Below are 23,093 nucleotides of genomic sequence, written 5' to 3' on the forward strand. Positions count from 1 at the left end.
CCATGGTAAGGCATAACCATGCACTTGCTGTAGGGCATCTGTGCTGTGTTCAGCTTTGAAGTATCACAAATAAAGCTCCCATGAACATGTATGGACAGGTTTTGGGGTGGACATTTTCATTTTTCTAGGGAAAATGTCCAGCACTGTGATTTTCAGGTCATAGGGCAAATATATGTTTAGTTATAAAAAAATGGATCAATAGAAAAAAAATTTAAAAACTCAAACTATTTTCCATAGAGGCTGTATCATTTCACATTTCCATCATCAATGAAAGGGAGGTCCAGTTCTCTACGTCCTTGTCAGCATTTGGAATTATCACTGTCTTTCATTTTACCTACCTAAATGTGTGCTGATATCTCATTTTGATCTTAGTTTGCATTTCTCTAAGGGCTGGTGGTGGTGAACATTTTCCAGGTTCTTATTTGCCATACATAATGCCCTCTTTAGTGAAATATCTCTCCCTGTGTTTTGCCTGTTTTCTAATTGCTTTGTTTTTGGTGTTCAACAGTTGAGTTTTAAAAGTTCTTTTAGATCTAAATTCAAATCCTTTATCACTTATATGATTTACAAGTACTAGAGAAAGTACTTGGACAAGCTCCTGTCTGCAGCTTGTCTTTTCATTCTTTTAACAGAATCTTTTACAGGACAACTTTTTAATTTTGAGGAAGTTCAATTTTTTAGTTTTTTTTTTGTTGTTGTTGTTGTTGGGTTTTTTTGTTTGTTTGTTTTGTTTTGTTTTTAATGGATCATGTTTTGGTGCAGTGTCTAAGAATTCTCACCAACCCCTAGATGGCAAACATTTTCTTCTATGTTTTCTTCCATTTTTTCATTAAAGTTCATGATTTATTTTGAAATAGTTTTTTTTTTATTAAGATTTGAGGTTTAGGATGAGGTACATATCTCTGCCTGTGAATATTCAATTGCTTCAGCACCGTTTGTTAAAAAGATGCTTCTTCCTCCAATGAACTGCTTTTATGTCTCTGTCACAGTTCACCTACCAGTATTTATGCGGCTCTATTTATTCGTTCTTTTGGTGGGGGGCGGGGAGCCATGAGTATAGACTGGGAATTGAACCCAGGGGCACTTTGACACTGAGCTATACCCCTAGCCATTTTTATTTTGAGGGTCTTGCTAAGTTGCTGAGGCTGGCTTCAAACTCACGATTCTCCTGCCTCAGTCTCCTGAATCACTGGAGTTACAGAGGTGCACCACTGCACCCAACCTTAGTTTTCAATTCTCTGGAATTGATCTATGTGTCTAACACTTCTTTAATTCCACAGCATTTATTACTGTGTGTCTTAAAATTGAGTAGAGCGATTCCCTGTTTTCTTTCTCAAGATAATTCTATTCTAATTAATCCTATTGATAATTTATTCTAATTCCTTTGCATTTCCATATAAATTTTAGAAAATCTATAGCAATACTGTTGTTCAGATTTTGATATGAATTGAGTTAAATCAGCATATCAATTGAGAGAGAATTGACATCTTTACTATGTTGAGTCTTTCAATCCATGAAAACAATGACTGTCCATTTAGTTAACTCCTCTTTGATTTTTTTCAGTGTTCTGCAGTTTTCAGCATATGAGTTGTGGAAATGTTTCATTTGACTTATCCTTTTTTTAAAAAATTTTTTTAGTTGTAGATGGACACAATATCTTTTTTTTATTTTTATGTGGTGCTGAGGATGGAGCCCAGTGCCTCACATGTGCTAGGCAAGCGCTCTGCCACTGAGCTGCAGCCATAGCCCTTGTTTGATTTATTCTTATTTCATAATTTTGAAATGACTATAAATGGTATTATATTTTAAAATTTTGCTTATACATACTTATTGCTAATGTACAGAGATACAGTTGATCTTGTATCCTGTAACCTTGCCGAACGCACTTAAGAATTCTATGAATTCTTTTACATGCTTCTTAGGATTTTCTATATAGGAAATCATGTTATCCACAAAAGGGACAGTTTGCTTTCTTCCTTTCCAATGTAGACCTTTTCTTTTCTTTTCTCTTCTTGTTTTACTGCCTTGGCTAGAAGATCAGATACTATATTTGAGAGCAATTTGGGGAGCAGACCCCCGTTCCCTCTCCCCAGTCTTGGAGGGAACGCATTCAGTCTTTCACTATTAGGTCTGGTGTTTGCTGTAGGATTTTGTAGATGTTCTTTATCAAGGCTAGTAAATCCTCCCTGTCTTCCTTGTTCATTCACCATTTTTTTTTTTAACTCATGGATAGGTATCAGATTTTGTTAAATGCTTTTCCTGTACCACTTAAGACGATCATATGATTTTTCTTTGACTTGTTAATGTGCATATCACACTGACTGGTTTCTAGATATGGAATCTGCTTTTGAATATTGCATAAGCTCCACTTGGTTGTGATATATGCAATTTTTAATAATTGAATTCTACTAGCTGGTATTTAAAGGTTTTTTACATATATGTCCATATTAGTCTCACAAAATAAGTCGGAAGGTGTTCCTATTCTATTTTCTTGAGGATATTATGTAGAACATCGTGGGAATTTTTTTTTAAACATTTTGTAGAATTTTCTAATGACAGTTCTCTAAGCCAGATTTCTTTTGGGAAGAGTTTTTTAGTTATAAAATCAAATCCTTTGATGTAAGTAGTAAATTAGCTATTTCATATTGGGCGAGTTTGTGTGGTTTGAGCTTTTCAAGGATTTATTTCATTCTCCCTAAGTTTTCAAACACATGTAGAGGAGTTTCCAGTATTCTTTTATTGTTTTAACATCTGTATGGTCTGAGCATTACTCCTATTTCATTCCTGATACTGGAAATCTGTTCCGTCTATTTTTGTTCCTGTCTGGCTGAAGCTTTGTCATTTTTCATTACCTTTGGTCCCATTTATATGATATCGCTTGTTCCATCCTTTCACTTTCAATCTATCTATACTATTATCTTTGAAATGAGTTTCTTAGAACAGGCAGAACAGGTCATGTTTTTAATTTCATTCTGCCCTTCTCTGTTTTTAATTGGTCTATTTACCATTTCTAATTAAAGTAACTAGTGATGTGTTCTTTTTCCTGATGTCCTGGAGGTTACTTGGATATTTTTCACAATTCCATTTTTATGTGTCTTTTTTATGTATATATTTTCACAGATAGGTTTTAGTGGCTGCTCTAAGAATTATATTGTATATACACAATTTATCATAGTCCACTGGTGTTGAAATTTTACCAATTTGGGTGAAGTATACAAACTTTTTCTTGATTGAAATCCCTCCACTCCCCTGTTTATAATTTTCTTAAATACTTCCTTCATGACACTGAGAAGCACATCAGACAATGTAATAATTTTGCTTAAACATCAAAAATAATTTAGAGGTCTAGGGATATAGTTCAGTTCATAGAGTGCTTGCCTGTCAAGCGCAAGGCCCTGGGTTCACTCCCCAGCATCACTGAAAAAAAAAAAAAATCTCAAGCGGGGAAACAGAAATTATTTTGTATTTACCCAGATTTTTACTTTTTGTATTTTTTTCCTTCCTTATGCTTTTTTCTAGATTCTTTTAACATTTATTTCACTTCAAAAAACACCTTTACCATGAAATCCCAGCCAACATTTCAGAAGTTGTTTCCTTGTAGAAATTGCCAAGCCAATACTACAATTTTTGTGGAAATGAAAAGCAGCAAAACAATTTTGAAAAGGAATGTAAAGGCCTCTAAAGTCTCAAGAAACAAAACAAAACAAAAAAAAAATGCCTTTAGGACTGGGGTTGTGGCTCAGTGATGAGCACTTATCTAGCACATGTGAAGCCCTAGGTTCGATCCTCAGCACCATATAATAATAAAAGATAAAGGTCTGTGTCTACCTACAATTAAAAATATATATATTAAAAAAACACCTTTATGGTCATTCTTTAATTATAGATCTGCTGGTAATAAATTCATTTTTCCTTCCTCTGAGAATGTGTTGATTTGCCCTTCATTCCTGAAGCACATGTTCACTGGATAAAAGATTGAGTTAACTGCCCTTTCTTTTATTTTTATTTATTTATTTATTTTGGTTCATTGTATACAAATGGGATACAACTGTTGTTTCTCTGGTTGTACACAAAGTAGAGTCACACCATTTGTGTAATTATACATGTACAATATTGTCTGATGGAGGAAGGTACATGATTAAAATAAAGTACCTCTATTTATTTATTTATTTATTTATTTATTTATTTACTTACTTACTTTTGGTATCAGGGATTGAATCCAGGAGTGCTTACCCACTGAGACATATCCCCAGCTCTTTTTATATTTTATTTTGAGACAGGGTCTCACTAAGTTGCTTCAGGCTTCACTAAATTGCTAAGACTGGCTTTGAACTCACGATCCTCCTGCCTCAGACCCCTGAACCACTGGGATTATAGGGATGTACCACCACACCCAGCTAAGGACCGCTAATCTTTAAAAAAGAAGTTTTTTCATTATAAGAAATTTTTTTTTCTTTCTTACTGTCTTAGGATTTTTTCCTTGTTCTAAGATTTCAGATGTTTGATTATGATGTCTCTACATGTGGATCTCTTTAGGATTACACTGTTTGGGGTTTGCTCAGCATTTTTTTTTTTTTTTTTTTTTCCACATAAGGGAGCTTATTAAGCAAACGAAGTGTCTCCCTGCAGGGTAAGAGAGAAAATGAGAGGAAAAGAAAGGGAACAAGAAAGGGCACGCGCTAGAGAGAGTGGAAAAGCGAGGAAGATAGAGAAAGTGAGTAGGAGAGCTTGCTCAGCTTTTTAAATCTGTGGGCTTATCTTCAGCCAAATTTAGAAATTTTTGAGCCATTATTTCTTTGAATTCTTTCTTTTAACCCCAATCCACTTTCTCCTCTTTTTTGGACTTAATTATTCTAATTTTTGGTCTTTGTCAACTTACAAGTCTCTGAAACTCTGTTCATTCTTTTTCAGTCTCTTTTCTCTCTGCTATTCCGGTTACACAACTCTACTTTCTGTCTTCAAGTTTACTTCTCCTGTGAGCTTATCCATTGAGCTTTTTCAGGTATTATGTTTTTCTATTCTATAATTTCCACTTATTCTTTATATCTTCTATTTCTTTACAGTTTTCTATTTCTTTCATTTGTTCCAAGATGATATGTTGAAACATTTTTATGCTGGCTACTTTAAAACCATCCTCAGATTCTAATCTCCAGGTCTTCTTAGTCCTGGCATCTGTTAACTGTTCTTTTTAATTCCAATTAACATTTTTCTAGTTCTTGCATCTTATAGAAGTTCAGTTTTGTTCTAGGTGTTTGGAATAGCGTGTTATGAGTCTCTGTGTCTTATTTAAATCTGTTTTGGTAGACTGCATGACACCACCCCAGCTGCAGTGAAATCCCAGGGTCCTTATCAGCCTGTATTGATATCTTGATGTGGGGATGGATATCTGATTACTGACTGGCAGAGATGGGAGTTAAGGATCTCCACTGACCCCACCCTGATTGGGAGGGAGACTCCTTAATGTTCCTTATGGAGTCAGGCGACTTGGTTAATGCTGTTGGTGGTGAAGGTCCTGACTCTCAACCAGGGTGTTTTAGTTAGCTTTTGCATTTCTTTGACCAAAATACTCAACAAGAACAACTTAGAGGAGAAAAAAATTTATTTGGGGGGGCTCACAGTTTCAGAGGTCTCAGTCCATAGATGGCCAACTCCATTGTTCTGAGAGGACAGCAAAGAAGCAGCACATCATGGGGAAAAGGTCAGCAGAAGAAAGCTGCTCTCAAGAAGAAAGAGAGACCGAGAGGGAGGAAGAGGCCACAGGGAAGAACCACCTTTCCAGAATACACCTCCGGTGACCCATCTCCTCCAGCCAACCCCCTGCCTACAGTTACCACCCAGTCATGCAAACTAGGATGGACTAATTAGGTGACAGCTTTCATGATCTCATCATTTTGCCTCTGAATATTCCTGCACTGACAGGAGCTCTTGGAGGACACCCATATTCAACCGAAACACAGGTCTTCCTCTATGTTACCCTAACAAGGCAAGGAAGGGGTATATCTCACTGACATCAAATAAGGAATGGAAGCTGGCGTCCCAGGTTGTCTTCACCTACACCAAGGAGGAGGGCCTCATTACCACTGAGAGGGACTGGAAGTCCCAGCTTCCCCCTCGGCTTTCTCAGACAGTACTTTTCTGGGGAGATATTTGTGCAACATTACAGTCAAATGAGTTGGGAGTTGCACACTGAAGCTTTGATGGGTCTGGGGAAACAAGGGGATCTTTCATGGGTTTTGACTAGAATATTCGACTAGAGTAGGGCAGTCTATTGTTTAAAATGTTTCTTCTTGCTAGGTTGTTTCTTTGGCTAGAAAAAGCAGACTTCTGTTGGGGCTTTTCCATCTGTACGTAGTGGCATCTCCAGCAATATTTCATCGACACCCATATGTGAAGCCTGTATGAGTGGCGTGGAATAACCGAAACAAAAGGAAACCCAGAAACGTACTAGTCTGCTGTTCTTGGATTGAGGGATCCTTAGCTGGTCTACTTTCTTCTCTGTGCCATACCTTTGTTTTAAATATAGCATGTCAGGTTTTAGCCATAGTTAGTGGAATGAGTAGGGAGAAGTGTGTCTATGCCATCTTGTCCTGTGCAGAAATTTCTTCAATTTTTTTCAGAATATCCTGCTCTTGTTTAATGTTTAGTGACCTCCCTCTTTTTGAGGTTTTTAATTCTTTTTAAGTTCTATTGCCTACATTTTCTCTTTCCTGTTTTTTTCTATTCCTATTTTTTTAAGTATGTTAAGCTTTTTATTCCCTAAATGTCTGGCATTTTCCATATTTATAAAGAGCAAGGCACATGATATCTGTTTATTATTTCTGTAGGCATGTCTGCACTCATCAACTAGTGAGTTTCATGACAGGGTGATTAACTGAGAAGCTGCTTATTTTGTAATGTTTGGGGGTCTTTGAGGTGAGTCAGTTTCTCAAGAGCAGTATCTTGCTAATTTAGGTCATTTAGGTTTATTCTGGGAATGAAGCAGAGTGCTCAGTGGCCCAATAATCACTATACAAAATTTCTTGCTATGTTTTCATCCCAAACTCCTCCATTGCTTTGACCACTAAGTCTGTTGTCACCAGAATCTGGAGCCTCATGTTCAGTCCTTCAAGACTGCCTCTCTGGTGTTTGATCTCTGCTGGCAGATAAGGGGGAGGGATGGTGAAATGAACAGGGGCACACACAGCCACATAGCTGACTGGACTAGGGGACATTAACTAAGGGTCACATTTCCACACACAAACTAACCCAGAGCCTCTGTGTGCTTCCCAGGACTTGTTCTGTAAGTACATCACCATGCCAAGTCCATGTTCTTTTAGAAGCTTCCTATGCTCTGCAATATCACTAACCTTCCCTACATCCACTTACTTTTTCTAAGATTTTGTTGAGATTTCTCCTCTGTCATTGTGTCCTCATTTCTTAACTGCCCTTTTGGGAATATAACAATGGGCAATAAGTACTTAACTAGTGACAGCTTCTTCCGTTCAGATTATCTCCCCATCACACACAGTCTGCTCCCTAGGCTCCACCCTAGGACACACAAGGACCACCAGAACCACCTGGTCTGCCTCATTCTCTCACCTGCCTGTCTATCCAGCAGTGGCTCCTAAACTAAATGTGTACCAAAATACCCTGGAGGGCATTTTAAACAGATTGCTAGCTCTGCCCCCAGACTTTCTAATTCAGCAGGTCTCGGTGGGGCTTGAATTTGCATTTCTAACAAGTTTCCAGGAGTATACATCAACCATTGCTGCTTGCTGGGTTGCATGTCTTGCTAACTCCTGAGCCTACTAGCTGGAGACAGCAGTTCCTTGCCATGTGAGATTCTCCACAGGATGGCTCCCCAGTATGCCAAGTGCTTTCTCCAGAGCAAGAAGTCCATGACAGACCACCCAAAATGGAAGCTGCCTTCTTGCTGCTTTTTCTAAGAAATGACATCCCATCACTTCTGCTGTATTCTGTTTATTGGAATGCAGTCACTAAATCCAGTCTGCACTCAAGAGGAGGGGCTCAAACAAGGGCCTGCCTTGGGGGTTTACACTACATGTTGCTGCTGGGTCTGGGGGCCACACTTTGAAACCCACTGCCCTTTAATGGTCTCAGAACTAAATTTTTTTTTTTTCCTCCTGAGACCCAAGCTCTTTTGATGAGTATATGGCCATCACAGCCTGTCAGATAGGAGAATGAGCAGAAGCAGAGTTAAACTTATGGGAAAATTGAGGGCAATAGCTTGCGGCTAGGACACACACCTGTCTAGCCAGCATTCCCTCTAAAGGTCCACTAAACATGCTCAGGTTCTAAAGGGATGTTTGAGAAGGTGAGGGCAAAACATCCTGATGACATCAAGAGGTCCCAGCCAACAACTCAGGTGCAGGCTGGCAAAAGTGTATGGGACAGTGTATTAGAAAAGTCTAAGTAATGTAGTTTCTTCTAATTTGAAGTGAGCTTACCACACTGGTGATAGTGAGCTGAATGCTTGTGGACATCCTAGCTGGAGGGTGGCATTCCTTACACATGGCTTTCTGTTGTTTACTCTCTGAATGGCCTTAGGAGGCCATAACTAGGGTACATAAAATGTACAACAGGGAACTGTACATAAGAATATGCTCAATACAATAGAATGAATTGGACATAACTTTCCTATGTTCATATATGAATACACAACCACTGTAACTCCACATCATGTACAACCACAAAAATGGAAAGTTATACTCTATATATGTATGATATGTCAAAATACATTCTACTGTCATGTATAACTTAAATATATAGACAAAAAAAATTAAGAAAACAAAAGAATATGCTCACTTAGTATCCATAACTTTTGGGGGTCTGAGCTATGATCTTTGTCCAGTTATGCAGATGTGGTTTCCACCTGAAACATCAGGAATGTGTACCATACAGACTGGTGAATGCACATGGGATCTAGAATCAAAATGACACACAGAGTTATGTGTCCTCCCTCAGGCAGGTAACACTTCTATTACCCTTTTTGGATGGGGTAATATACTAATTGTTTATTGCCTATAAGACAGTTGGGAAGACAAAACTAGGATAGAGTACCTTTTAAACATAGAGCAATATTTGAATGCTAAAGAGAAACACATTAGATCAGTGGCTCCCAATGTTGGCTCTATGTTATAATCACCTGTGGAACTTGAAAAGGTTCCAGTCCCCATAGTGTACCCCAAACCATTATGTGACAATTATCCATCCATCCATCCATCCATCTTCCCTCTCCACTCCCCCTCCTTCCCTTCCTCCTCCTCCTCTGCCTTGTCCTGCCCTTCCTCTATTTTCCTATTTCTCTACCTACCTACCTACCGTCCTTTTTTTACACAGATACTTTGAATAGCTAAAAGAAATTTCATCTGAGTTTCCACCAGAGAATATGCACAAAGTTCCTGGAGATGACATTTTATAGAGGCTATTGTTGTGAAGGAGGTATCCACTGGGGTAAGGTTGGAGAGGAGTTAGACTTAGGAAAAGGGTTGCTTCCAAAGAACAGAAATGCTGGAGATATCAACACAAAGCTTAGCTGTTCTGCTGTGTGGACAAATTTTATTTTGAAATGGTGAGGGTGCCTGAGTACATTATCATGAACGGGGACAGTGATGACAGCTTGGGGGAGGTGAGGCTATGCACACACTTCAGTCTATGTTAGTGTCAAACAAGACCAAGTAATGAGAGCCTGGAATATGCTCCTTACATTTCCTCTGGAGACACTGTTTAAGCAAGAGCTTTGGCCACAATTGATGACCTTTGAAAAGTATTTCTAATGAGCATGCTAACTTCAGTAATTACTTTCAAGACCTAAGTCTTCAAGCAAAGCAGAAGACTGAACTGTTTGAAAAGTCTTGAAAGTAAACATTTTAACAGAAACAAGATTTGCTCCTGATCTTCACATTTTCAATATTTTGTGAATAAAATATTTCACTGGACTCTGTACTTTGAGAATTAAGCAAACCTAGTATTATATCCAAAAGAAACTGGGCAGAGAAAGGAAGGTGTCCCCAGTTTGGGTGTCCTTGCTCTGATCTCTGATACTTTCTCCTCTGCTCTCCAGAATCATGTGTCATGGGAAGAACCACCAGGTGAGAAGTTCATTGATTTTCACAGTCAGAAAGCTTTTCACATGGAGCCAGCTCAGACTCCATTCTTTACCACTGAGATGGTGACATGGACCCTCCCCTCCGTCTCTGCAGAGGATGTCCTCAGCGAGAACTTTTCACAGCCCAGGAGGGTTGCAAAGCACTCACACATCAGTTTGGATGACCTATGGTTGGAGAAGACACAGAGAAAAAAGTTGGAGAAGCAGATACAGGTTGGAAGGAAGACGTGCACAGGGATAGTGCACCCAGACAAAGTCCAGGTAAGCCAGGCATCCTCTGATTTGGCCTGCTATCCCCTCATCCTCTGTAGTGGCTTGCCATTTCCTCACTCTAATGGGGCCCCACCCAGCATGAACCTGCATGTGTTAGTCAGCTTTCTGTTACTATAACAAATACCTGAGATCAAGCAACTTACAAAGTAGAAAGATTTATTTTGACTCAATGGTTTGGAGGTTTCAGTCCATGACCAATTGGCCCCACTGTTTTGGACCTATGGCAGTACAGTACATCATGGTGGGAGTGCATGAGAGAGGGTGTCTATTCATATCATGGTGGGCAAACAGAGAAAGAAACGGGAGTCCCACAATCCCCTTTAAGGCCACTCCTCTAATAACCTAAAACCTCCCACTAGGCCCTACCTCTTAAATGCTCCCACACCTCTCATTAGCACCAAGCTGAGGACTGAGCCTGTACCATAAAGGTCTTTGAGGACATTATAGATACAGTGCAAGAGAAATTTCACCATGGCATGTTCCCCACCACCACCAAAGTCAGGGGTCCCTCTTCATCCTCTGTGGTGTGTCTCTTCCTGTGGTCAGCACCATAGAGCAGAGAGGAGGATGGCGCTCCTTGCCCTCAAGATAATTACCATTTTTGTAATTATCACATACTGTTGGGCACAGCAGTGCCCCCTGTGTCACGTACTGTTGGGCACAGCATGGGCATTAGCTCAAGTGCTCAAAAAGGTGCATGACATTTTGATAGGAGTCTTAAATTAATAAAATGCAGCTTTGCTGTCCACTGTTTATTTGTGTGTGTACAGAGACCTTCTGACACCATGACAGTTTGCCTAAAACTTACGGCCTATTAAAAATGACTTTGTAGTATTGACATCTTACCTTTGTCAACTCTGACTCTGTTTTTTGTTCTTTCCCTTTATAAAACAGCAATTTTTATTATCAAGTACCTGTGAAGCACACGTCTGAGTCTCTCCTCATCCTTGAATACCAGCTTTTTTATTGAAGTGTAATTCACATAAAAATTTACCATGTAACAGTGAACAATTCAGTAGCATTTGTTTGTGAGCATCACCTCTCTCTAGGTCAAAGACATTCAATTACTCTAAAAGGAAACCTCATCTCTATTAGACAGTCTCTACCCATTTCACCTCCCCAGGTCCTGGCAAGCATTAATCTGCCTTCTGTCCCTAAGGATTTACCCATTTTGGATATTACAAAGAAATGGACTCACACCATATGTGACCTTTTGTGTCTGGTTTCTTTTACTTTCATGTTTTCACAGTTCATCTATGTCTTACCATATATATGAATACTTAATGGTTTTTGTGGCTAAATAATATCCCACTATAGAGATATATTTGTTTCACTTTCATTCATCCATTGATAGACATTTGGTTTGTTTGCACCTTTTAGTATTTCTAGGACTAGTATAAAAACTTTTGTTTGAAGACATGTTTTCTGAACTTGGGTATACCTCTGGGAGTAGAATTACCAGGTCATGTCATAATTATATGATTATCTTAGACACATCACCAAGCTGTTTTCCACTGACCATAGTATTTGATCTTCCCACCAGCAGTGTACAAGGGGTGCAGGTCCTCCACATTCTCCTTGCCAGCCCTTGTTTTCTGTTTTGTTTTACTATTGCTAAAAAATAGAAAGTATTGAAAGGATATGAAGAAATGGGAATCCCTGCATACTGAAGGAGAGGATGTAAATTAGCTACAGCCATTATGGAAAACTGTATGGAGAATCCTCAAAACACTAAACATAGAAATACCATATGATCCAGAAATCCCACTTCTAAGTATTTACCCTAAAGATGTGAAATCAGTATGTTGAAGAGTTGTCTGTACTCCCGTGTTCACTGTGGCACTATTCATAATGGCCAAGAAATGAAATGAAACACATGAATGGATAAAGACAATGTGGTACATATACATAATGGCATTCTATTCAGTCTTAGAAAAGGAAGAATTTTTTTTGTTTTCTACAAGATCATGGATGAAATGGAGAATATTATGCTAAGTGAAATAAGTTAAATACAGAAAGATAAATAACACTTACCAATGTGCAATCCAAAACAAGAAGATCATAGAAGCAGAGAATAAAATGGTGGTTACCATAAAGGTGGGGTTGGAGGAAGTGGAAAAATGTTAATCAAAGGGTACAAAGCCTCAATAAGAGAGGAAGAACAACTCTGATTTGTTTTTAGATTTGTTGTACAACATGGTGAATAATAAGAGTATTGCACATTTCAATATCAATCACTAAGAGTAAATCTCAAATATTCTCATCACAAAAATGTCAAACATTTGAGGTGATGAACAATTAGCTTGATTTAATCATTCTACATTCTGTTCAAAAATCATACCATCACTTTATACCCCAAAAAATATACACAACTAATTTATCAATATCTAATTTTTTAAAAAAATTCTTAAAGTACTAAGTAAAATTTAGGTGGGAAAAGAAACCAAATATGATTCTCAGATTACCAAGGTAGTTGTGTTTCTTTTTACCATAAGGTCTCCACCATAAGGTCCTTGGTCAAATCATTCTGTGGTTAAAAGAAACCTGTGAATATGGTAAAAAAAAAATATGAATTCAAAAATCTGGTTAGTGTTATACAGGGCAAGTGTTATGCGGAAAATCAAGTTTCAAATGTTGATGAGCCTGGATTATTTCACAAGGGTATTGACAAATGAACCTAGATGATGCAAATAGCACTTGGTTGACAAAAATGCGACCAGGGTCTGGTGTGTGCCTCAGTGGTAGAGCGCATGCTTAGCATGAGCAAGGCCCTGGGCTTAATCCCCAGCACCCCTCAAAAATGCAATGTGACCAGAGACCCACAGGAACTGTTTTGCCTAGGAGCAACAGTTCAATATTTTCTAATTCAGTGTTTGTGGAGAATTCATAGAACAGAGGTAGCACAAATAATGAAAAATGACTAAGTTGAAGACCACATGCTCCAAGAAGATGGTATAAAGGGTGGGATGCAGATGCTCCTCCAACTGTGATAAATCCATCGGAAGCCAGAAATGCATTTAATCCTCTTAACCTATCATACCTCATAGCTCAGCAACCCAGGACACTAAAGTGTCAGCTGTTCCCTTTTGTGATCACATGACTGATGGAGAGCTTCAGCTGACTACCACTGCCCAGCATTGCCAAAGAGTACAGTACCACATATTTCTAGCCTAGGAAAAGAACAAAATTCAAAGTAAAGTTTCTGCAGAATGTGCATCGTTTGTGCACTATTTAAAGTCAAAAAATCCTAAATCAAACCATCCTAGGTCAGGGACCCTCTGGCAGTGGACATAAAACAGTCATATTCAGTTGTGCTCATTATCCTTATATTAAAAACTTTTTTCTCTGTGGTTTGTGGTTCCATCCCCTGCATTTGGCCTGAACATAACCAGGCTGAATTTACAAAAATACTAAAAAAAAATGTCAAGGCTCTGTTATTATATCACCTTCCTGGTCTTTTCTCTAGAAAGCTGGACTTTCACTTTCCCACTCTGTCACGTACTTCCTGCAACTCTTCCTCTGGAGCCAAGTGGCAGGAGGACAAAGAAAGAGACAAGGGTTCTCCCCCATGCCTTGGGACCACAGTTCTCTGGTCAGAGGATTCCTCTCCCTCATGGTTTTAGATGCCTGCCTGTAGCCTAAATCTCATTACTATAATTGGATTGCCTTTGGGGTTGGATTGGAAGAAAACATCATTAGAATACACAGGATTTCTCCCATTCCCACATACTTTCGGACACCTCCTTTCCTTCTTCAGATCAGAGACAGCTTCTTTTGGAGGCCATGTCAAGCTGCTGTTGAGTTCAGCCAGAGGGGATACACAAGAACGAAATAGGAAACTCACCTCACTACAGGATTAGGGTAATCTCCAAACCTGGTTTCCTTTCCCAATATCTCTGTTACAATTTACTTTCAGAGTCCTCAGATTGATGTTCCATATATTCTGCCCAAGGTCTTCAGTTGCATTCCAATGGAAATGATGGGGTGAAGTGCAATGCCCCATCCTAATCTTTGTATATTTGTGCTTTCTGCATTACTGTTTGCTTAAGTGTACAAGGAATATAAAAATCAAAAAGACAGGGAGCAAGCATTTATTTGCATACATACCATGATTTTTAAGCTACTATAATAGCCTTATTATGAGGTAACAAAGGTGGGGAGGAACCAGGCTTATCTCCAGACAATGAGGAGATAAAGAAAAGGACAATATATTTCCCTTCCCAAGACCCCAGGCAACATTGGTCCTTACTGTCTGAAAGATAGTGTCTGTTTCATAATCATGAGATGTCAAATCCTTGTTGAGTTGCATTTTAGTCAATTGCTCCCCAAAAGAATATACCTTAACTGAAACTAACAGTTTTGCTTTTGGGGAAATATCAGGCTGTTAGATAACTGCTAGGGGTGATCTGGATGCCTGAAGCCCATATCAACAGCACTCCTTTCAAGTTACTGAATAGCAGCCTTTCCTGCCAGGGTTGCACATCTGGTTTTGCACATTATATACTGCATACGCCAGGAAAAGCTGGTGAGATGGCGCCTCCTGGAGCTGGGCCCATTTTGGCTGGGGCTCTGCTCACAGGAAAGGTCCAGGACAATTAGAGAAATTAGGTAGTGGCAACGACAGCCTACCATCTGTTATGTTTATTTACCCTCTGCCTCTTTCCTCCTCTCCCAGTGTTGGAGGAAGACAAGTATCACATCTCCAGAGTCTCTGCATCTCCGTAAAAGAAGTCATCTGCTCTCCCAGAGTGCCCCAATGGGACTGAACCACCTGGACTGGTCAGAGCATACACCTGACACCGGTGAGCTGCATGTCTGTCTTTGTCTTTCTCTCTCTCTCTCTCTCTCTCTCTCTCTCTCTCTCCCACCGCCCGCCCCCTCTCTCATTATATACTTAGGGGTCCTGGCAAGAAGGACAAGAATGAGTATTTTTTTGATAGTTGTGTCTAGCAGTTAGGAAGGAGTGCTCGGTACCCACAGAAAGGGAATCCTTAGGCTGGGGAAGATTCCATTATGGAGCTCCCAAACCTGGCTCCATTAGTGTATTTTGAGCAAAGCTACTAAGCCTTGGTATTGTAACAGGATATAACCTGCAGAATAAATAATCATGTAGTGATGTGTCTCTAATCCAGTGGTGGAACTTGGGTGCTTTCCCATCTGAATTTTACAGCAACTTCCATGAATACCTTTCCCAAAGCTATAGCAAACAGCATCACATCACATCACAATACATGTCCACAAAAGGGCTGGCTTTTTGTGTCAGAAGGGAAGTGGGCCCCAGATGAGAGCCAGAATGAGGTCTCTTCATACAGAGGTACCACCTTTCTTAGCCCTAACTCAAGAGGGGCATGCTAAGAGATGCTCAAAGGATCCTGGCAGAGGGCTAGAGTCTCTGGTCCTGAGCAGGTGCAACCTTAAAATCTAGAAGTGTTCAGCTGACTGGAGGAAGAGACCAATTCTGGTGTTTAAGACAGGTAAGCAAAAATAAAACCTAAACAGAGTTGAAAAGCTAAATAGTTATACCTGTCAAACATGCAGTTTATCCAGGCTTGGGGAGTAAGAAATAGATTAATAGTTGCTGCTGTTGGAGCTGAAGAGCTATAGGAGGCAGTAAAGTTAGAAGATATGACAGAGGCAAGCTGTAGTTGGCCCAAGCATTAGAATTTGGCACATGCCATGCCAAGGAATCTGCTCTGAGGCAGATCTTGGTTTTGAGCCTCTGTCTGCCTCTGTGCATACTGTGTGCTGGTCCCTGGCAGGGCTGGCAGCCCAGATTAGCTGGTGGACATGACTGTTTTCTGTCAGCAAGGGTCCATGCTGAGGCTGCATGTAGACTTCCACTCTTTCCCACATATGACTGTGATCTTAAACTCACAGCCAGTAAAGTAATGAAAAAATTGTTTGACAACTGCTGAAAGACTCATTTCTAGAGAGAAGAGATTTTCTCACATGAGCCCTTCATTAAGCCATGGAATTATTGAGAGGATTGTGGAAGGGACGATCATGGGGGAGATTAGCTTTTTTCTGGAGATAATCTATTCTGAAAGCCGATTTTGACCCTTTAAGTCAGCATGTTCTTGCAGATTTAGGGTTTCATAATCATACAGCACTGTCATTTCAGAGCATCGTTTGAATTAAATGGAAGATGAATGTATTGCTGATAAGAACATTTTAAACCTTAGTAACACATAACCCAGCCAATGCGCCCAGAACTGCTGAAGTCAGAGGTCAGGGCTCTGGCTGGCCACACTTCATATCAGGGTGAGAAGTTGGGCCTGTCCCCCATTTCTCTGCTATTCCAGATTCTTTTTCATCACAAAGGAATGAAAATTCCCATCGTCCTATCTCACAAGATTAGTATGAGGGACTAGTGGGGGTTCTCTAGCTTAGGAAAATTTTCTTTCTTTATTGCTGCTTCTCCAACTGTTTTCTTCCAAACTTCTGAGATTTCTACTTTATATGGATTATATTTCCAATTTCTGCTGGCAGCACCTTCCATCATTCCCCCACCAATACCTTTTCTTTTCAGTCTTTTCAGTTCTGGGATTATTTCTGAATTTTATCTTCTACTTTGCTTTTCTGGTCTACCTCATCTGTGTTCACTACCTTCCATGGAGCTTGTGATTCAATGGTCATGTTTTTAATGTCCATACAGTTTTCCAATTTTCCCTTGAAGTATAAGTGTCGCCGCCCGCGGCAACAATTGCGCAGGTATTTATCGGAGGGGCCTGGAAATAAACTATTTTTCTTATATTCACTAATTCATAGAGGAAGAGAGACCCTGAGAGAAAGATAGGCTTTGCTTAGAGGAAGAGAAACTTTGCTTATCAGGAAGAGAGACTTTGCTTAGAGAGAAAGTTTTAGAGAAAGAGAGTTTTCTACGCTTATCAGAGATCTATTTCTTCTTAATTCTGCTGCTTTTTCTTAAAGGTGCGTCCTGCATCCTGTGAACTAAGGGTGCGTCTATCTGAGGTGCTTCTTCTCAGAGGTGCTTTCTATCTGCTTGCCGCTTCTTCTTCTTCTTCCTTTCTGCTAATGGTTTCTACTCCGCTTCTTTCTGCTAGCTGCTGCTCTTACTCTGGCGCCCCCGCCCACTGCCTGCTTATATTCCCTCCAGGAGGCAGAGGGCGGGGCCACACCAGTTGCCATCAGGCGGGGAGCCAGCTGCCCCATCACGGCAAGGGTTAAAAGGAGCAGGCCCAAGCAGGCGTGCTCAGGAACACCTGTGCACGTGTTGTGCGCATGGACTTAATTGAATACGGCCAGTGATAAATCACCTGAGTGCGCTTATGTTAATTAACCTCCTCACTGCCGATGTGATTAGGTGCTGTTCTGGCTGGCACAGCCCCCAACATATAAAAACAGAAAATCAGAAATTTTGTAGTTTTTTTTCCTCCTTTTCATGGCCTTCAGTTCTTTTCCAAACTCATCTACTCTTCTTTTGATTGGCAGAATTTCTTAGTAGGAGAAATTCTTCTGTTTGCTCATTCTTCCCCATCAGTGGTTTATTGTCCAGTAGCAGTGGAAATAACATTCTTTCAGAAACTGTTACATGTTCAAATCCTTCCAACACAGCTGAAGTAGGACATGAAAAGCTAACCTTTCCTGAAATGCATACCACTTAAAAACAAGAAAACAGTTTTAGGTGTCAGCTCAGTCATCTAAAAAGATGAAAGAACTGGAAGAGTCCTGCAAGGACTTTCTGTTTTGATTTTTGGTGGTGCTGGGGCTCAAAGCCAGGACTGAGCTTGAGTAGTACAGGGGTTTACTACAGAGCTATACCTTTAGCCCCTGGCAAAACTCTATTAGAATTTCTTCTCCATGTTTGAAGGGGTAGTCAAAAATTATCCTGATGTGGAAACTGCTAACTTCTGCACTGCAAGTTGGTGACCAGGATAAACTCCAGCACATCCATTCCTACTAGGGGAGCCATCAGGAGCAGAAGTAACTCTGTGAGTCCTTGGTGTAGCACATGCACATGATGCCACCATGGCTCTGGAGCTCAGCCCTTTGGAAGGGTCTACAGGGTTTTACCCAGGAATTTTTCTTTTGCCTTTGGGTTATAAGATTATTTCACATTCCCTCTTTCTTCAAGTCAAGTGTATCTTTGTTGTGTCTTATAGCTGACAACCCTCCCTAGTTTCTATTGCTAGTAAAGGATTTTCTTGAATTTTTAACAGTTTTATTGAGATACATTTCACCCATTTAAAGTGTACAACTCACTGGGTGCAGTGGTGCATACCTGTAATTCCAGAAATGCAGGACTCTAAAATAGGAGAATCACATCTAGCAAGGCCCTAAGCAACTCAGTGAGACCATGTCTCAAAATAAAAAATAAAAAGGGCTGGGCATGTGTCTCATGGTAAAGTGCCCCCAGGCTAAACCTCCAGTACCCAATAAAAAAATAAATAAACTGTACGAGTCAGTGGTTTTTGGTATATTCAAGGATGTGTGTAGTCATCACCAGTCTTTTTAGAACATTTTCAGCATTTGATTATAAACCCTATAAATTTTAGTTTATGCCTCTTCCCACAATTCCTAGATCACCACACACCTCCATTCCCACTATAAGGAACCATCAGTCTACTTTATCTCCACACAGATTCCCTATTTTGAATTTGTGTGACCAGAACTGTGTAGGATCTAGTCTTTTGTAACCAGCTTTTTTCACTTAGCATATTTTCAAGGTTCGTCCACACTGCCAGCTGTATCAGTACTTCATTCCTTTTTATGGCTGAATAATATTCCATTGTATGGCTACACCGCAATTTGCTTCACGCATCAGTTGATAAACATTTGAATTGTTTCTACCTTTTGACTCTCATGAACAGTGCTGCAATAGTATTTGTATACAACCTTCAGCGTAGACGTGTTTTCATTTCTCTTGGATGTGACCTAGGAGTGGAAATGTTGGGTCAGATGGTAACTCTATGTTGAATCATTTCAGGAAGTGCCAGACTGTTCTCCAAAACAGCTGCACTACTTCACATTCCCACCACCAGTGTAATTTCTCCACATCCTCATCGATACTTGTTGTCTAATTTTTGATGTTAGTAAGTTGTATCTCATTGTGGGGTTTTTTTTTTTCCATTGTGATTTTGATTTGCATTTTTCAGGTGTCTGTTGGTGTCTAGCATCTTTATGTGCTTGTTGGCCATTTTTATATCTTTTTTAGAGAAATGTATATTTAAATCCTTTACTTATTTTCAAATTAGGTTCTGTTTTTAATAAAGTTGTAGGCATTCTTTATAGTCTGAGTACAAAATCCTTATCAGATATATGATTTATAAATATTTCTCCCATTCTGTGGGTTATCTTTTCACTTTCTTGATGGCATTTGTTGAAACATAATTTTTTTTTACATTTTAATGAAGTCCAATTTATCTATTTTTTTCTTTTGTTGCTTATTCTTTTGATGTCCTACCTTAGACTCCCTTTTCCAAGTTCAAGTTCACAGAAGATTTACCCCTATGTGTTCTCCTAAGAGTTTCATATTTTTAGTTCTTACATTTAGCTCTTTCATCTATTTTGAGTTACCTTTTAAGTGTGATGTTAGGAAAGGGTCCAGCTTCTTTCCTGTACAGGTAGATTTCCAGTTGTCCCCACACTATTTGTAATAAAGACTGTTCTTTCATTAAAATCATTTATTAGTCCTTTTTAAATTGCTAGAACAAAATACCTGAGGAAGGATAATTTTATAAAGAAATTTAATTGGCTCACACTTTTGGAAGTGCAATGTCCACATTTGATGATGACCTTCTTGCTGGTAGAGTTCTAAAGTGGGACAGAGCATCACATAGAGACAGGAGCCAGGTGCAGTGGTACATACTGGTAATCCCAGTGACTCAGGAAGCTGAGACAGGTGGATTGCAAGTTTGAGGCCAGCCTCGGCAACTTACTGAGACCCTATCTCAAAATTAAGACTTTTTAAGAAAGGTTAGGGATGTCACTCAGGGGTAGAATGCCCGAGTTCAATCCCCAGTACCAGAAAGAGAGCAAGCACACATGAGCACACACACGTGTCTGCTCTTTCTCCCTCTTCTTATAAAGCCACCTGCATTCAATCACTAGGACTCCACTCTAAAGGCCTATCTAATCTAATCACTCCCCAAAGCCAGAATTATTTTACTTTTTAAATAACTCTTATTTTGTTCTTCTATTCCTCCTTTATCACTTCTTGACACTAAGTGACTATTTCTAATGTATATTTTAATTTCATTTGTGATTCTTTCAGTATTTTAAATATTTTAGTAGTTGCTCTAGGATTTAGCATATGCATAACATAATTAACTTCAGACATATGGTAGCTTAATTTCCATATTATTAAAACTTTTACTTCTGTATAGCTTTATTCCCTTTCCCCCTTTCTGTGGTATTAGTTATATACTTTATATCTACTGATGTTACAAACCCAAGAGGATTGTGAAAATGATTATTGTCACCATTTTCTGAGCCCTAAGAACTTTTCTCCAACCACTCCCTTTATGCCTTATTACAAGACAAATGCCATATATATTGTTTCTATATTATCAGCCCAATAATGCATTATATACATATTATTTTATACAGTCGCTTCTGTAATCAGCTAAAAAAAGAAAGGAGACAGGAAATGATAGTATCTTTTTTAATTGCAAAATCACCTTCAATGGTGCTTTTTGTATAATTTGGATTCAAATTACCCTCTATTGTTCAGTCACTTGATTTCAGTGTGCAGAACGCTCTTTAGTATTTCCTATAAGTTGGTGTCTGCTAGCAATAAATTCTGTTTTTATCCAGGAAAGTATTTAGCCTTCATTTTTTTTTTTAAGAAAGCTGTGCTGCAGAAAAGATTCTTAGTTGACAAGGTTTTTTTATTTTCTTTTTGAAATTTTTAACACACCATTTGACTGTCATTTGGCTTCAGTAGTTTCTGCTGAGAGCTCAGCTATTGTTCTTTGGGAGAAGGAGCCCTTGTAAGTAGCTTGTTGCTCCTCTTTGCTACTTTCAAGATTTTTCCCCTTTTACTTCAGCATTTTTATTATAATATAGAGTCTGTTTGTGAGCTCTGTATTTATCTTACTTGGAAATTCTTTAGCTTCCTGGATGTTTAGGTTATTGTTTTTCAATACATTTTAGAAGTTTTTAGCCATTATTTTTTTGATCTTTCCCTCTCGTTTCTCTCTCCTTTCTTTCTGATATTCCCATTTTACCTCTGTTGGTAAAATGATGATGATGTCCCACATTTCTCCAAGTCTCTGTTCATTCTTTATAGTTTTTGTCTTTGATTTGCATAATCTGTTAGTTTGTTTTTCAGTTTACTAATTCTTTCTTCCACCTGCTCAAATCTATTTATTTTTTTTTTTTTGTACTGGGAATTGAACCCAGGAGCAACCACTGAGCCATGTCCCCAGCTCTGTTTTGTAGTTTATTTAGAAGCAGGGTCTTGCTGAGTTGCTTAGGGCCTCAGTAAGTTGCTGAGGCTCGCTTTGAACACTTGATCCTCCTGTGTCAGGCTCCTGAGCCACTGGGATTGCAGTGTGTACCACCATGCCTGACTCAAATCTATTCTTGAACCTTTTCAGTGAGTTGATTCGGATACTGGGCTTTTACCTATAGAATTTCCATTTGGTTCTTTTTAATCATTGATGTCTATGTTTTGATATTCTATTTGATGTGTCATTGTCATTAACGTTTTTTCCTTTTAATCATGGTTTCTTTTAGTTCTCCAGACATGTTTATAATGGCTACTTTGAATTTTTTTATGATCAATATGACATACAGTCACACTTAAAGGCAGTTTCCATGACCTTCTTTTTTTCCAGTGTATAGGTCAGTATGTACTTTTGCATTACTTCAAAATTTTTGGTTGGGAAGTGGTCATTTTAGATTATATGCTGTATAGCAACTCTGAGTACTGGTTGCCCACCTGCCTTGCTCTTGTGATTTGAATGTTTAGTATCTGGGTAAATTGTTTCCATGGCTTTCATTTGTGTTCCCACGGTGCTAAGCCTCTGATAATGCCGTAAGAAAGTGCAGTTTGGGGGATTCCCACAGTCATCCTTGGATGACGTGGCTTTGCCAGGGCTCTCCTCCATTCTTTCTCTGACCATATCCAGTTGTTAAATTCTACTAATCAAGAGCTGATTGCTTTATTAATTGCTTTATTAATGTTACATATTATCCTAAAGGCATAAATTTCTCTACAAACTTCTCCAACCAAATTCTGACTAATTTGAAGGAATCCTTTCTGAGGGCAATGTTGGGTATTTGTCAAATGTCAGGAGGGTTCCTCCCAGCTGTCTTAATTTCAGTTCTCTTGTGCAAACTAGTGGGGTTACAGTCTAGGCTGGATCTTCATTAGGTCCATGAATCACCTCCTAGTTCCTTTCATACAACCTCCACTGTTCTTGAAAACACTTTTAGGTTTAAACTTCTCCATGCTTTGTCATAAATAAGGTCAATTCCTTTAGGAAGAAATTAGGTGCTATCTCTTTCACAGTCTGCTTTTCCTCCTAGGCAAAATCTTTGAGCCTAGACTCTGGACACCAGGGTTGGGGCAAAAACAGGCTTCTCTCTGAGTAATACTTAGAGCCCTTGGGGAAGGGAAGTAGTACTCAGGGCCCGCAGCTTGCCTCTCCTGCCATGGAACCACCACTTCTAGCAGGGACAAGGGGTACCCTAGCCACAATATTCAGTAAGCCAAAAGAAGGAACCCATCCTTACTACTGCTCAA

General features: G+C 39.2%; 1 protein-coding gene across 1 annotated transcript in view; it reads left to right on the top strand.

The window, feature by feature from the left end:
• Window positions 1-23,093, top strand: part of Arhgef4 (Rho guanine nucleotide exchange factor 4) — a 206,320-nt gene that overhangs the window by 104,102 nt on the left and 79,125 nt on the right. The window contains 3 exon segments of the mRNA XM_047545044.1: window positions 10,064-10,091; window positions 10,203-10,369; window positions 15,057-15,183. Coding sequence (XP_047401000.1) covers window positions 10,064-10,091; window positions 10,203-10,369; window positions 15,057-15,183 — 322 coding nt within the window.

Source organism: Sciurus carolinensis, chromosome 3 (genome assembly GCF_902686445.1).
Source record: "Sciurus carolinensis chromosome 3, mSciCar1.2, whole genome shotgun sequence".
NCBI lineage: Eukaryota > Metazoa > Chordata > Mammalia > Rodentia > Sciuridae > Sciurus > Sciurus carolinensis.